This window comes from Hipposideros armiger, unplaced genomic scaffold, assembly GCF_001890085.2.
Source record: "Hipposideros armiger isolate ML-2016 unplaced genomic scaffold, ASM189008v1 scaffold_135, whole genome shotgun sequence".
NCBI classification, from domain to species: Eukaryota; Metazoa; Chordata; class Mammalia; order Chiroptera; family Hipposideridae; genus Hipposideros; species Hipposideros armiger.
In genome coordinates, this window is record NW_017731485.1 from 2,203,551 (window position 1) to 2,215,255 (window position 11,705).

At 51.4% G+C, this 11,705-nt stretch overlaps 1 protein-coding gene across 2 annotated transcripts in view; it reads right to left on the reverse strand.

Moving 5' to 3' along the window:
• Positions 1-11,705, reverse strand: part of HS3ST2 (heparan sulfate-glucosamine 3-sulfotransferase 2) — a 64,253-nt gene that overhangs the window by 19,728 nt on the left and 32,820 nt on the right. Inside the window, exon 1 of one of the 2 annotated variants that reach the window (XM_019649869.1) lies at positions 2,667-4,171. The exons of the other annotated variant lie outside the window; for it this stretch is intronic. Within the exon in view, the coding sequence (XP_019505414.1) occupies positions 2,667-2,941 (275 nt within the window). The 5' untranslated portion in view covers positions 2,942-4,171. Of the gene's footprint in view, positions 1-2,666; positions 4,172-11,705 lie in introns of those variants that run through there. 2 annotated transcript variants of the gene reach the window in all.

Sequence of the window (11,705 nt, forward strand, 5' to 3'; positions counted from 1 at the left end):
CCTCTGACCCCTAGGCTGGTATTAGCCAGGCACGGAGGTCCTTGAAGAGTCACAGAGGCTGGGCTCGAAGCGCAGGGAGCTTTGGGGGCTGTGCAGGCTCCTCGCTCTCTCACCCCAACTCACCCACTCCATGGCCTCCCTCCTGGCCAGCGGTCTGGAGTGCTTGGCCATGGAAACCTCTGTGCGTGGGTGGTAGAAGATGGGAGTGATGCCTCCGGCGCTCTGGGAGCCCAGGAAAAGATTCCAGACTTCAGCAGTGTCGGGGGAAGAATGCTGCAGAGAACGTGTTACCCCCAGAATCATCTACACTCCAGCGGCCCCCCCGAGACGCTGACAGGCTGATGGGTGGCAGTGCCTGCCGGGCGTGCGGCCGCGTTTGCTTTGCCAGGAGCTCTGCTCATTAGCTCCGGCTGCCTCCCTGCCCTCGCCACGCCTCGGGCACAGTGCATCTCATGTGAGGTGGCCCACTTGAGCCCTGCACACTGGTGGCACCTCCCTAGGGCAGATTCCCGACTGCTGCCAACACAGCAGAGGGCGCACGACCCACCTCCATCCGCCGTCAGCCTCCATCTGCCAAGGCCATGGCACAGGACCCCTGTCTAGAGCATTTTCTACAGAAGTCACTTCCCTTCCCTTCCCCGGGGAGCTCGGTCACAGTTAGGAGGACACGAAGGCTCCTGACATCACAGTCCTGCCCTGTGGGGCTTTGAGCATCGAGGGCTCCTGAGGGTCTGCCAGACACTGAAACTCGTGGTGGCTTCTGCTGGAATCCCAAGAAATAACCAAACTGGTTATTTGCTCCAAGAGCAGAGACTGAGGTTGGGCTGTCTAGACGCAGTCCTGAGGTTGCGTGTGTAGCCAGAGCCCAGACCATCGGCGCAGGTGGGCTGGTGAAGGCTGGTGTTCACCTTGTGAAAATGGAGTCCAAACTGGCTCATCGAATGCTTCACTTTCCCGCCCCAAGACTGTTACAGGAATCTGTAGATGGGCTTTGGGCAAATGCCAGGGGCCATCTGGACCCCCCCCCCTTACTTCTCTGGCTTCATCTCCAACCATTCCGCCCTCCCTTGCTGCACTCCAGCCTCTCTGGCTCTTCCGCAGTTGAACACGCTAGGCACATTCCTACCTCAGGGCCTTTGCACTTGCTGCTCTCCTTGGGTGGAAAGCTCTGCCACCAAATCTCCCCGCCTCCCTCCCCTTCTTCAAGTCTGTATTCAAACGCACCTTCTCAGGCAAGACATCACTGGCCATCCTGTTTAAAACTGCAACACTCCTGAACCCTGCATGTTTTATTTCTTATCTCTGTATCGCTTATCACCTTCTAATATACTCTATAATAGACTTATTCCTGTTGTATGGCTCATGTTATGCCCCTGCTTAATATCTGTCAGTAGTTCCCCACGGCTTATGGGTCGCCCACAGGGTGGGGTGATTTGGGGGTTTCTTAGGCTCAGCATTAATTAACACTGAGTCGCAGACAAAAAAGGTTAACTCCTTTTCAGTCTCTCCTGCTCAGCCCCTCAGGTCTGATTCATGTGACAAGCCCACCTCTTTTCTGAGTTCTTTCCTACCTCCCCCTCCAACCTCTCGTGGCCACCTCACCCGCCCAACTCTGGCCTCAGGTGTAGGGCGTTAGGGCTTCGGAGTCAGACAGACAGACTAGGGCACGGTCGTCCTTCCCCCCACCCACCCCTGTGGCTGCTGTCACGATGGCCCCCGAGGGCATGTTTCTGCAGCCTCAGCCTCCGATGCCCTTTCCTGCTCGTGGCATCGACCCTCACACTCCAGCTGCAGGGGAGTCCTGTCCACTGCATCAGCCCCGCCCTGGGGGACACAGACGGCAGTGCGGCCCACACGCTTCCCCACAGGGTTTCTGGAAGATCAGGCAGGTCCCAGGTTGTCCGCATACTGGCAACCCTGGTGATTGTCTTCAGAGGACCTTGGGGACTCAGAACACTAGTCCCCTTTGGCGCCAGTGGCCTAGGGACACAGGACCCCGAGAGCTGAGGAGACGCCGATCTGTCGCTGGCCCCGTTTCCCAGCAGGTACAGCAGGTCCCAGGACTTGTCCTGACAGTGACAGGTTCCAGCCCCAGCAGCTGCCTCCGTCAGCTCGGCAGCGATGTTCAGTGAATAATGCCTTTTCCCAGACAGCATATGGCCTTGGCACCGGCTGGCATTCAAGAGGCGCAGACTCACAGCCATTCTGGCCAAGCCAGGCCACGCCGGAAGCTGGGCTGGGGGACGCTGCGAACAGGCTACGGAAGAGCAGAGTACGGGCCCCACTGGGAGGCTGGTTGGCGCGCCCGCCAAGAAACCAATTCCTGGCCAGTCCGAGAGCTCAGAGGTGGGACGTGGGGGATGGACACGCACCTTCTGCATTTGCCACTCAATACAAGGCGAGGGAAGTGTTCCAGCTTTGCCGTGTGGTCATGGCATGGTGGGGTGGATATTTGCCAAAATGGCCACAGTGACTCTCCTTCCTATGAACCCCCTTTGGTAGACCCTCCCACAATGACTCCAAACTTGGTCACATGACTTGCTTTGGCCAATAGGACAGTAGCTAATGTGACACATGCAGCCACATGTAAAGCTCTCATGCATCCAGGCTTGGCCTCTTGCTGCTCCTGGAACCCCATGGCCACCACGGAGCACAGCCAGGCTAACCTGCTGGGCGGTGGGAGACCCTGTGAGGATGGGGTCCCCATCATCTCAGGCATCCTGGACCAAGCCGCCAGACACCAGCCAGCTCCGGTCGACCCACTGGTTGTCCACAGATGCACGAGAGTCCAGCCAAGTTTCGGGGAGCCAGGCCCAGGCCAGAAGAACAGCCCGGGTGAGCTCAGGCCCGACTGCCAACCTGCAGGGAACCTGAGTTTAATAAATGCTGCTGTTTTAAGCCACAAAGTTTTGGAGTGGTTGGTTACACGACGAAAGCACATTGAAACACATGGATTTTATGTCGTCAGAGACCAGAGTAGACATGGCTTAACCTAGCTAGACTAACATATCCATCCAGAACATCCCAGAATGGTCATTTACAAAATGAAAGGCCAAATGGAGTGGTTATGTGCTCACAAGTACCTGTCCCAGGAACAAAAGCCACCTCGCAGCCCTCTCCGCTCTAGGCTGTCACCCTAAAGTTTCGGTCAGTATAAGAAGCAGCCAAGGGGAACCGGTCCGAGGAAGTCGCCATGAACGTGAGCTGAGATTCAATGGGCATTTGAATGTCTGCCCTGTGCCAGGCTTTGAACTTGGTGTTTTCAATGTTGGGTTTCAGTTGTGTCCACTGCCCTCAGTAGGCACCTATGTGGTGGACTCTGCACCGCTGGACCTGTGTCAGGGCAAGCACCTGTCGAGCACGAGGAGGTGGCAGGTGACTGAACACTGTAACCCTCCACTCTAGCCCACTGTCACCATCACTTTACAGGCGAGGAAACCGAGGCACAGAGAGGTTAAGAGACGCGTGCGCGCTCACACGTCTGGAGCGGGCGAGCCACCCCTCCGCGAGAGCCCACATCAGCCAGACTGCCCAGCGGGAGTGGCTGAAAGTCTGGAAATCACCATAGAAAAAGCTCCTTCTTGTTTTGTCTCTTATCAACCTACACTAGGGCTATAGGCACGGGTAGATTTTGGATTCTTGGGGATGAATTTTGGGAGACTCTTCCATTCTGGGTCAAGCTGTCCCCTCCTCCTCAACAGAGCAGCCCCACCCAGTGATGGATGCGAGCCCCACGCTGCGGACACTCACACGGGCCAGGCCGCTGAGAGCATGGAATGGGCTGGGTGGATCGGCGGGAGCCTGGGCCGCACGCCTCCTCTGAAATCACTTCTTTCCACCTGACTATTGGCAAACAGGAATATGGGGGTCCACTGTTGCCCAATTTTTTAAGACAAGCCAAACATTTAATTTTTGCGTGTGTTTTTAAGTTGGCACCCAATTAAAAAAAATGTTTTTCCCCTCAAAATACCACATGAGCCAACTCAAACTTCTCTGGGCCAAATATTACCCAGGAGCAGCTTTTGCTGTCTTTGGTGCAGGAGCTAAAACTCAGGGCAAATGACATTAAAAACCGGGATGAGTTTATGGGGGAACTTATCTCCTGGAAAGGAGGCCTGCAATAATCCTCTTTAAGGTCGATGTGAGAAGTGACGGGTGGATTATTAAAGTTTTTCACTTGGGTTTATCTCCAGGGCCGCCACTTGACATCCTAATGCGTGGCTGACACATCACAAGATGGTCCCACATCTGTGGAGAGAGCAGGTTTACAAGCCAGGTCCTGCAAGTTTCATCGGAGTGTCTGCCGTGTTGACGGCTCTTTGGGTGTCTACCGTACACAGTCCCCATTTCCGTCAACGGTACACAGGCCGAGCAGCGCAGGGGCCACCTGTAATCGCTCACTGGTGCCCCACGGAACATCTGTATGCCTGGCCAGCTCCCCATGGGGCTATTCCAGGCCTGCCAGCACCTCCCAGGTGAGCCACCCTGACCCCAGAAATGAGCCCTCATCCCTGCCGACAACTGAGCCTGAGCCACACGGGTTTCCACGTGACAGCCTTGCGGGCTCCCCCGGGAGTCTGCTTCCAAATCTCGGGGCCCTGCGGGTGGAAGGATATTGGTCCAGGTCCATTCATTCATCAAATATTTATGGAGCATCTACTATGAGCCAGGTACTGCCCAGGGGAAGGCTGATCAAAAGAGAGAAAAATCCCTGCCTTCATGAGACTGTGTTGTTGGAGCCGGCAGAGTGGCTCAGTTGGTGAGAGCACATGCTCCTAACAACAAGGTTGCCGGTTGCGCTCCCGCATGGGAGGGTGGGCTGTGCCCACCCCTGAAACTAAGATTGAAGGACAACAAGTTGGCTGTTCCCCTCCCCCAATTTCCCAATAAAATCTTAAAAAAAAAAAAGATTGTGTTGTTGTGGGGACATGGGTGGTGATATCCAGCGTGTTACATGATGACACGTGTAAGGCAGGCTCGGGTGGGGGTCACCATTTACAAAGGTTCCCAGGAAAGGAAGGCTGCACCCAGAGCAGGTGACTGAGCAGAGACAAAGGAAGTGACAGCAGGCACGGCTCTCAGAGGACCAGGTGGAACAAACACAGGTGTGCCATCCCCGAGGTGCGATGGTGCCTGGGGGGACGCTAGGCCAGCATTGCTGGGACAGAACAGGCAAGGGGGACAAGCGGGCTTTCAGAGAGACAGATGGAAGAGGCAGCGGTGCCAGACCTGAGCAGTTGGGGAGGACTTCAGTGTCGCCTCCGAATGAGACGAGAGGCACTGGAGTGACCCAATGTGACTTCATTTCAGATCTCAGGGGCTGGGGACAGACGCACGGCAGACGCAAGAATCCGTCAGGAGGCTGGGGAGTCATCCACGAAAGGGATGATGGCAGCGTGGCCGAGACAGGTGACAAGGGCTCAGGCTGTGGACGCGTCCATGTCCCCCAGTCCTCAGTGTTACTGTCACCACAGCTTCCTGGCCATTCCAGGCGAGGGTCAGCATAGGGCAGTACCTCCCGGGGGCTGGAAGCTGTACCCCAAGTCAGATCCCACACGAGCCACCTCCTGTCTCTAGAACCCCCTGGGCAGGTTTCCCACCTCTGTCTAGGCCTCGGCGTCCTCCCCTATAAACTCAGGGGATCGGTAACTGTACTGAACTTATGCAGTGAAGGGGAGAATTTAAGACTGTGTTTGTAAAACACTTCACAGTAAGTGTTCAATAAACGTTATCCCATTTTTCTCCATTTTTCTCAAGGCATCAGTGACCCAAATAGGGGTGAGGCGCTAAGGCTTTGCCTTCAACCTATGCTGGACCACAGGTGATATAAAGGGGCTCCTTTTGCTCCCCATGCCTACATGAAAAGGAAGTTGGAGATTTGGGGGTTTAGCTCAGACCCACCCTATAATCGCGAACCTGGAGACCGAGTCTTCAGTGGGCTAAGGAATTTGTAATCACTTTCCCAAGGTTACAGAGCTACAAAGTGGCAGAGCTGGGCGTGAACCCACAGCTGTCGGATGCTAAAGCCGCCTCGTCCCAACACCATGCTGCCTCCCCAAAGGGATGGAAGGCCTCTTGCTCACAGACGGGTCCAGGGGGCTGAGGATGGAGGCCGGCAGCAGAAGCCAAAGCTAGGGTCAGCCCTGCCTTCTCGGAGGGCTAGTTTCACAGAACCCCCCACTCCGGCCTCCCCGGGCTTCTTTCTGCTCCTCCGACAACGTAAGTTCCAGCTGCAGGTCTCGCTGTTTATACCTGCCAGGAAAATGCTAATTCCATTGTCGGTCCCACGGCTATTCAGATGATCGTAAACAGGTCCGTCAGAATTCTCCAGAGACAGCATTTGTAAGTAGTGAGGGGGGGACGGGCCCTGAGGACTCTGCCCGCCGAGCCTCCTAAAACTGCCGGTTCATGAATGGGCCAACTTCATACTTGCTAATGTCTAGTTACTGACACTAATGGGCCCATGTATTTTAAAAATGAAATCACGAGTTTTATTCAATTAGGAAAAGCACTCGATAAACTGCTGAATAAAACTGGCAAGGGACACAGAGGACGGGTCATTAGACAGACATCCCCCGCTCGGGGGATCTCAGGACTCCGCGCCAGCAGAACTCACCCCCCAAAGAAACCAATCACTGCCTGAGTTATAGGAGGGAGCCCAGTGGTGGGTGAACTCATCTTTAGTTTAACAGCAGCCCCGGGCAGGGCGTAGGCTCAGAAATGGATCTGAAACATAACTGGTGCTGACTGGGAGGTCCTTCCTGATGTTTGCATTGTCTGCCTGATTTACATGGAAATAACCCACCAGGTAAGGAAACTGGAAAAAGCCACGATTGTGCGGAATCCCACCACGCAGAGATAAACACGATCGACAGTGGGGTGCATGGTCTCCCAGGCTTTTTCTGTTGCTATTTGTATGATTTTGTGCGCGCACAGTATTTTCAAAACGCAAACAGAACCCCACACAAAGAACGGGGCGCTCTGTAACTTTTTGAAATGTGTTAATGAACAATCGTCCATCTAACAGTTTACGCCCATGAACTTCATCTCTTTAAGCAGCTGTATACTATTCCACAGCAATCTCCTACCTTGGATATTTGTTTGCATTTTAAAATATTCAAACAAAACTTATTAAACACCCTCGAGGTGAAAAATGCATCTACTCTTTGTTTCCTTGAAATTGGTTTTCTAAAAGCAGAATTTCTGGGTGTGACCAAGTCCACAAACAGCCAAATTTCCTTCTTAGAAGAGTTATACCAACTGACATTCACAATAGCACTACAAGGGGATATTTTCCGCATTTCCCCGCCTCATCAGTGAAAAAATGCTACGTTATTTTACTTTCTTTTTTTCAGGACTATTGAGTTAAACATTGTCTTTCATTTGTAGCTTGTGCTTTTGAATTTCCACGTTGGTTATTCATGCTCATTGCCCAATTAGCTGTTAGAAAGTCTGTCTCTTTTTTATTTATATGCTGTAAATCCGTGGAAAGGATCCCCCGTGGATAAGGGGGGATTACTGTATTTTTAACATTTAAATCTGTAACCATGTTGAGACATTTTGATAGATGAGGGAAGCATTACTTTCCACATGGCTAGCCAGTCGTCCCAACACCATTTGTTAAATAAAGTCTTTCCGACTGATTCAGATGCCACCTCATCATAGATTCAAATTTCTTTTTAAAGATTTGATTTGAGAATTGGGGAAGGGGAACAGTCAAGTTGTTGTCCTTCAGTCTTAGTTGTGGAGGGCACAGCTAGCTCAGCTCCAAATCCAGTTGCAGGGCCGGCTGAGTGGCTCAGTTGGTTAAGAGCTCACTCTAAGAGTTTGAGCTCTGAGCAACAGTGGTTCGAGTCCAGCCCGAGCCGAGCAGCCGCTGAGCTGCCAACAGGTAGCAGGATGGCTCAGCTAAAAACAAACAAACAAACAAAAAAAAAACAAAAAAAAAACCAAACAAACAAAAAAACCCACAAATCCAGTTGCCATCTGGCCCCCGTTGGCGCTCGCGGCTGCTCAGCTCAAGGTGCTGTGTTCAATCTTAGTTGCGGGTGGGGTAGCCCACCATCCCATGTAGGAGTCTAACCGTCAACCTTGTTGTTAGAAGCACGTGCTCTCACCAGCTGAGCCATCCTGCCACCTGTTGGCAGCTCAGCGGCAGCTCAGCTCGGGCGCAGCTCACTGGCCCATGTGGGAATCGAACCGGCGACCCTGTTGCTCAGAGCTCACTCTCTTAACCAACTGAGTCACTCAGCCGGCCCTAAATTCAATTTTCATGGGGCTTTTATATCCTGTTCCACTGATCTTTCTTATAGTAGTACTACACTTTTAATTATTATACACTTACATTATGTATTAATAAAACACTCTTATTCTCCATGTTCAGAATTCTGCCCAGTGTTCTCACTGATCTCCAGGTGAAAAGCCAAGGCTTTTCTTTTCACTGGAGTTTCCATTTAACTGAATGAAAGGAATAGAGACTGTGAGAAGAATGGACGTCCAGAGACGTACCGTGTTCTCCTCTTATTCAGGGCTTTTGTCTACATTATTGAGTGAAATTTTCTAGTTTTCTTCATATAGATTTTTCTTGCTCCTTTAAGTATTTAACATTTTTGTTCCCATTGCAAACAAGCCTGCTCCCCCAACACATACAACACTGTTGAACACAATGTGTGTGTGTGTGTGTATTTTCCCCTTTTGCAAGCTCTCTTATTAGTTCTAATAGACTGTTAGTTTGTTCTCTTTGGTTTTGTGGGCCAATGACACCATCATCTGCTAATCATGAAAAAAAGGTGAATTCTTTTCAGGATTTGTGTCTATTTTCTCTTTTTTCTTGTCTTATTGCACTGGCTATACCTTTTACAGTCATTATACTGTTTTTCTGGGCTTTAAATGCTGTGTAAACATAATGTAGGGCGCTAGTCAGATATATAAAAAAGACAAGCACACTATCCTCTCGTCCTAATTTAGCTTGGTTTTCAGAAATGGCCATGGATGTCTACCAGTGCCTAATTAAAAAGCCATCCAGTTGACTGTGTATTTTTCTTTCGTTTGAGCCACTCTGCAGCACGTTAAGTGCATCATTAGGTATCCTAGTAACAAGCCATTCACAGCTTTCTTGGAAGAAACTCTCGTTGGCTATAATACACCCCCCCCCCGAAATTCTCTAGATACGTACTTCTTTTGCTAATTGAGCTAAATACTATTTGCTCTGATATCATTCAGGCTTTCTGCACCTATATTCCAAGTCTGGAGTCAGGGCAACCCAGTTCCTGGCTAGCAAAATACACAAGGACGTATACTTGTTATATGTCTGAACAGCATAAATAGTCTAGTTCCTTCAATATCTTATTGAATTCACACATTGAATCTTTTTGGTCTTGCAACTTTTTTTTTGACATTATTTTCGAATATTTACATGTTTATTTTATTTTACTTTTTAAAAAGATTTTATTGGGGAATTGGGGGAGGGGAACAGACAAGTTGCTGTCCTTTTGTTCTTCAGTCTAGTTGTGGCTTCACTGGCCCATGTTGGTATTGTTATCATTGCGCTCTTCCCTGCTGAGGCAGATGGGTCGCCGGCCATTGGACAGCTGCTCACGCTGGCTGCCAGCCACTCACGGTAGCTCATGGCAGCCCACTGCAGCCTAAGCCAGTCGCCGGTGACTCACGGCAGCCCAGCTCCAGGTCGAACTGTTGTTCACCATCTTAGCTCTATAGGGCACAGCATCACTGGCCCTCAATGTGGGATCCGAACCAGCGGCCCTGCTGCTCAGAGCTCGCGCTCCCAAGCCAACTCCTAACCAACGCATCACTCGGCCGGCCCTACATGGTTATTTTTTTAAGTGTATTTTCAGTTTCTCTACATCTTCTTGAGTCAGTTTTCCCCCTAGAAAACCATCTGCTTAAATTAGGTTTTACCTTTTAATAAAAGCAATATATATATATATTTTAAATCTGCCTTTTTGTCTCTCTAACATTGTACATTTGAGTTGTTTTTTTTGTTTTTCTGATTTACCTATCAAGAGTTCTATTTTGCCTTTTTAAGCAAGCAGCACTTGAGTTTATTATTTACGGCGTCTTGAGGGCCCTGCTCCCAGAAGTGGTAAATATGTGATGGGTAAGGACTCCATCACTAGAATGGATATCTTCTGGGCCATCTTCCCAGTCTACACCTCCAGCCCCTTCACCCACAGGAACGGCCCCCGGCAGCCCTGTTTGTACTGAGAAGCCTGCCCCTCCTGGTCTGAGCTGGGCTGCAGACACTTGCTTCCAACTACGGCAGTCAGAGTCTCTCCTGGGAACTTGGAACCGAGCATGAGATGCTGGTTAATATCTGTCATTTGTTCACACAGGTAATTACTGCCTGGCTCCCGTTCTTCACGAGGCCCTGACACACTTCCCATACCGGGTTCCATAAAATGTCCCTGTAACTTTATGACACATCCCTCTTTCTGCTCTACCGAATTTGAATAAGCTGCTATTTGTAACCAGACGGTACTGGATTACGAGAGTCACAGAGTGGTGCCTCTCGCGTCCCGATTGATGTTCCAAATCTTTCCTCTTACCCCGCTTTCATTTCCTTTCCGCCATCAACCTTGCTCAGCTTCTCTGCAAAGATGAAAGCCATCAGCCAGGCCTTGCTACCCCTGAGCCTGGGACCGTCACCAAGAAGCCTGGTTCTCCAGCGAGCTCCTGAGAACACGCTCATCCATGAGGGCAGCAGTGGAAGCCACAGAAGGGGGCTGAGTGTTCTGAGTCCAAATGACGCAACAGCCGGGGTCGGATAAGCCCCAAGGTGCAGGTAACAGAACCGTGTGAGATGGGAAGAGCTTAGGACTGATGCTAATCGGCTGGAATGGCAAGAAGAACGGGGCCTGGTTCGTCGGCCTTTAAAACACAACGGGAGGCCAATCAAACCACTTGAACAAATCCACAGGCTCCATCTCGCTCCACAGTCTGCCGGCCACAGCCTGTGCTGCCTCGTGCATGAGACACACACCCTCACCCGTCGCCTGTGGGCCCTAAAACGAGAAAGCCTAACTGGCCTGCTGACGCGTTCATTCATTATTCACTCTACAAATGTTTATCAGGCACCTTTGATGCGCAGAGAGCTGTGTCAGGCATTATGGCCCCAGTGGGAAATGGACCCCCACTCTCACTGGGCTCATGTTCCCAAGGTGGGGGCCGTGGGACGACAAGCAGTGAAAATTAAACAAGTAAGTGAAATGTAGAGTTTACTTTAGACAGGAAAGGTCTTTCTCATGGGATATACCCGGGATGGGAACTAGGATTGGGATATGTGCAAAGGCCCTGAGGCAGGAAGGCAGCTTGCAGGTTCAAGGAGCAGAGAGGGCCCCCATGCCTGGAAGTGGGGCAACAAGGATGCAGAGGTCAGCAGCGGCCAGAGGCTTGTTTTCACTATCTTAAGTTCCGTTGACCCATGGCTCCTGGCAGGAAGCTCCCTCCCAGCCTCTGGGTTAAAAATTAATTAGCATTCAGATGATGCTGCCTGAGAGAGACAGCAGAGGCGGGTCCTGGGGACAGCAGCTCCTCCAGCTCTGTGTCACCTCGCCCCTCCCCCCCCTCAGCACATCCCAGGACACAGCCCCGCCTCCAGGCCTCTCTGAAGCAGGAACCACCTCCCCAGCAGGCACACGGTGCCAGCAGCCAGCTGGGTTCAGCTCGGTTCAGATGTAGCCGGGCAG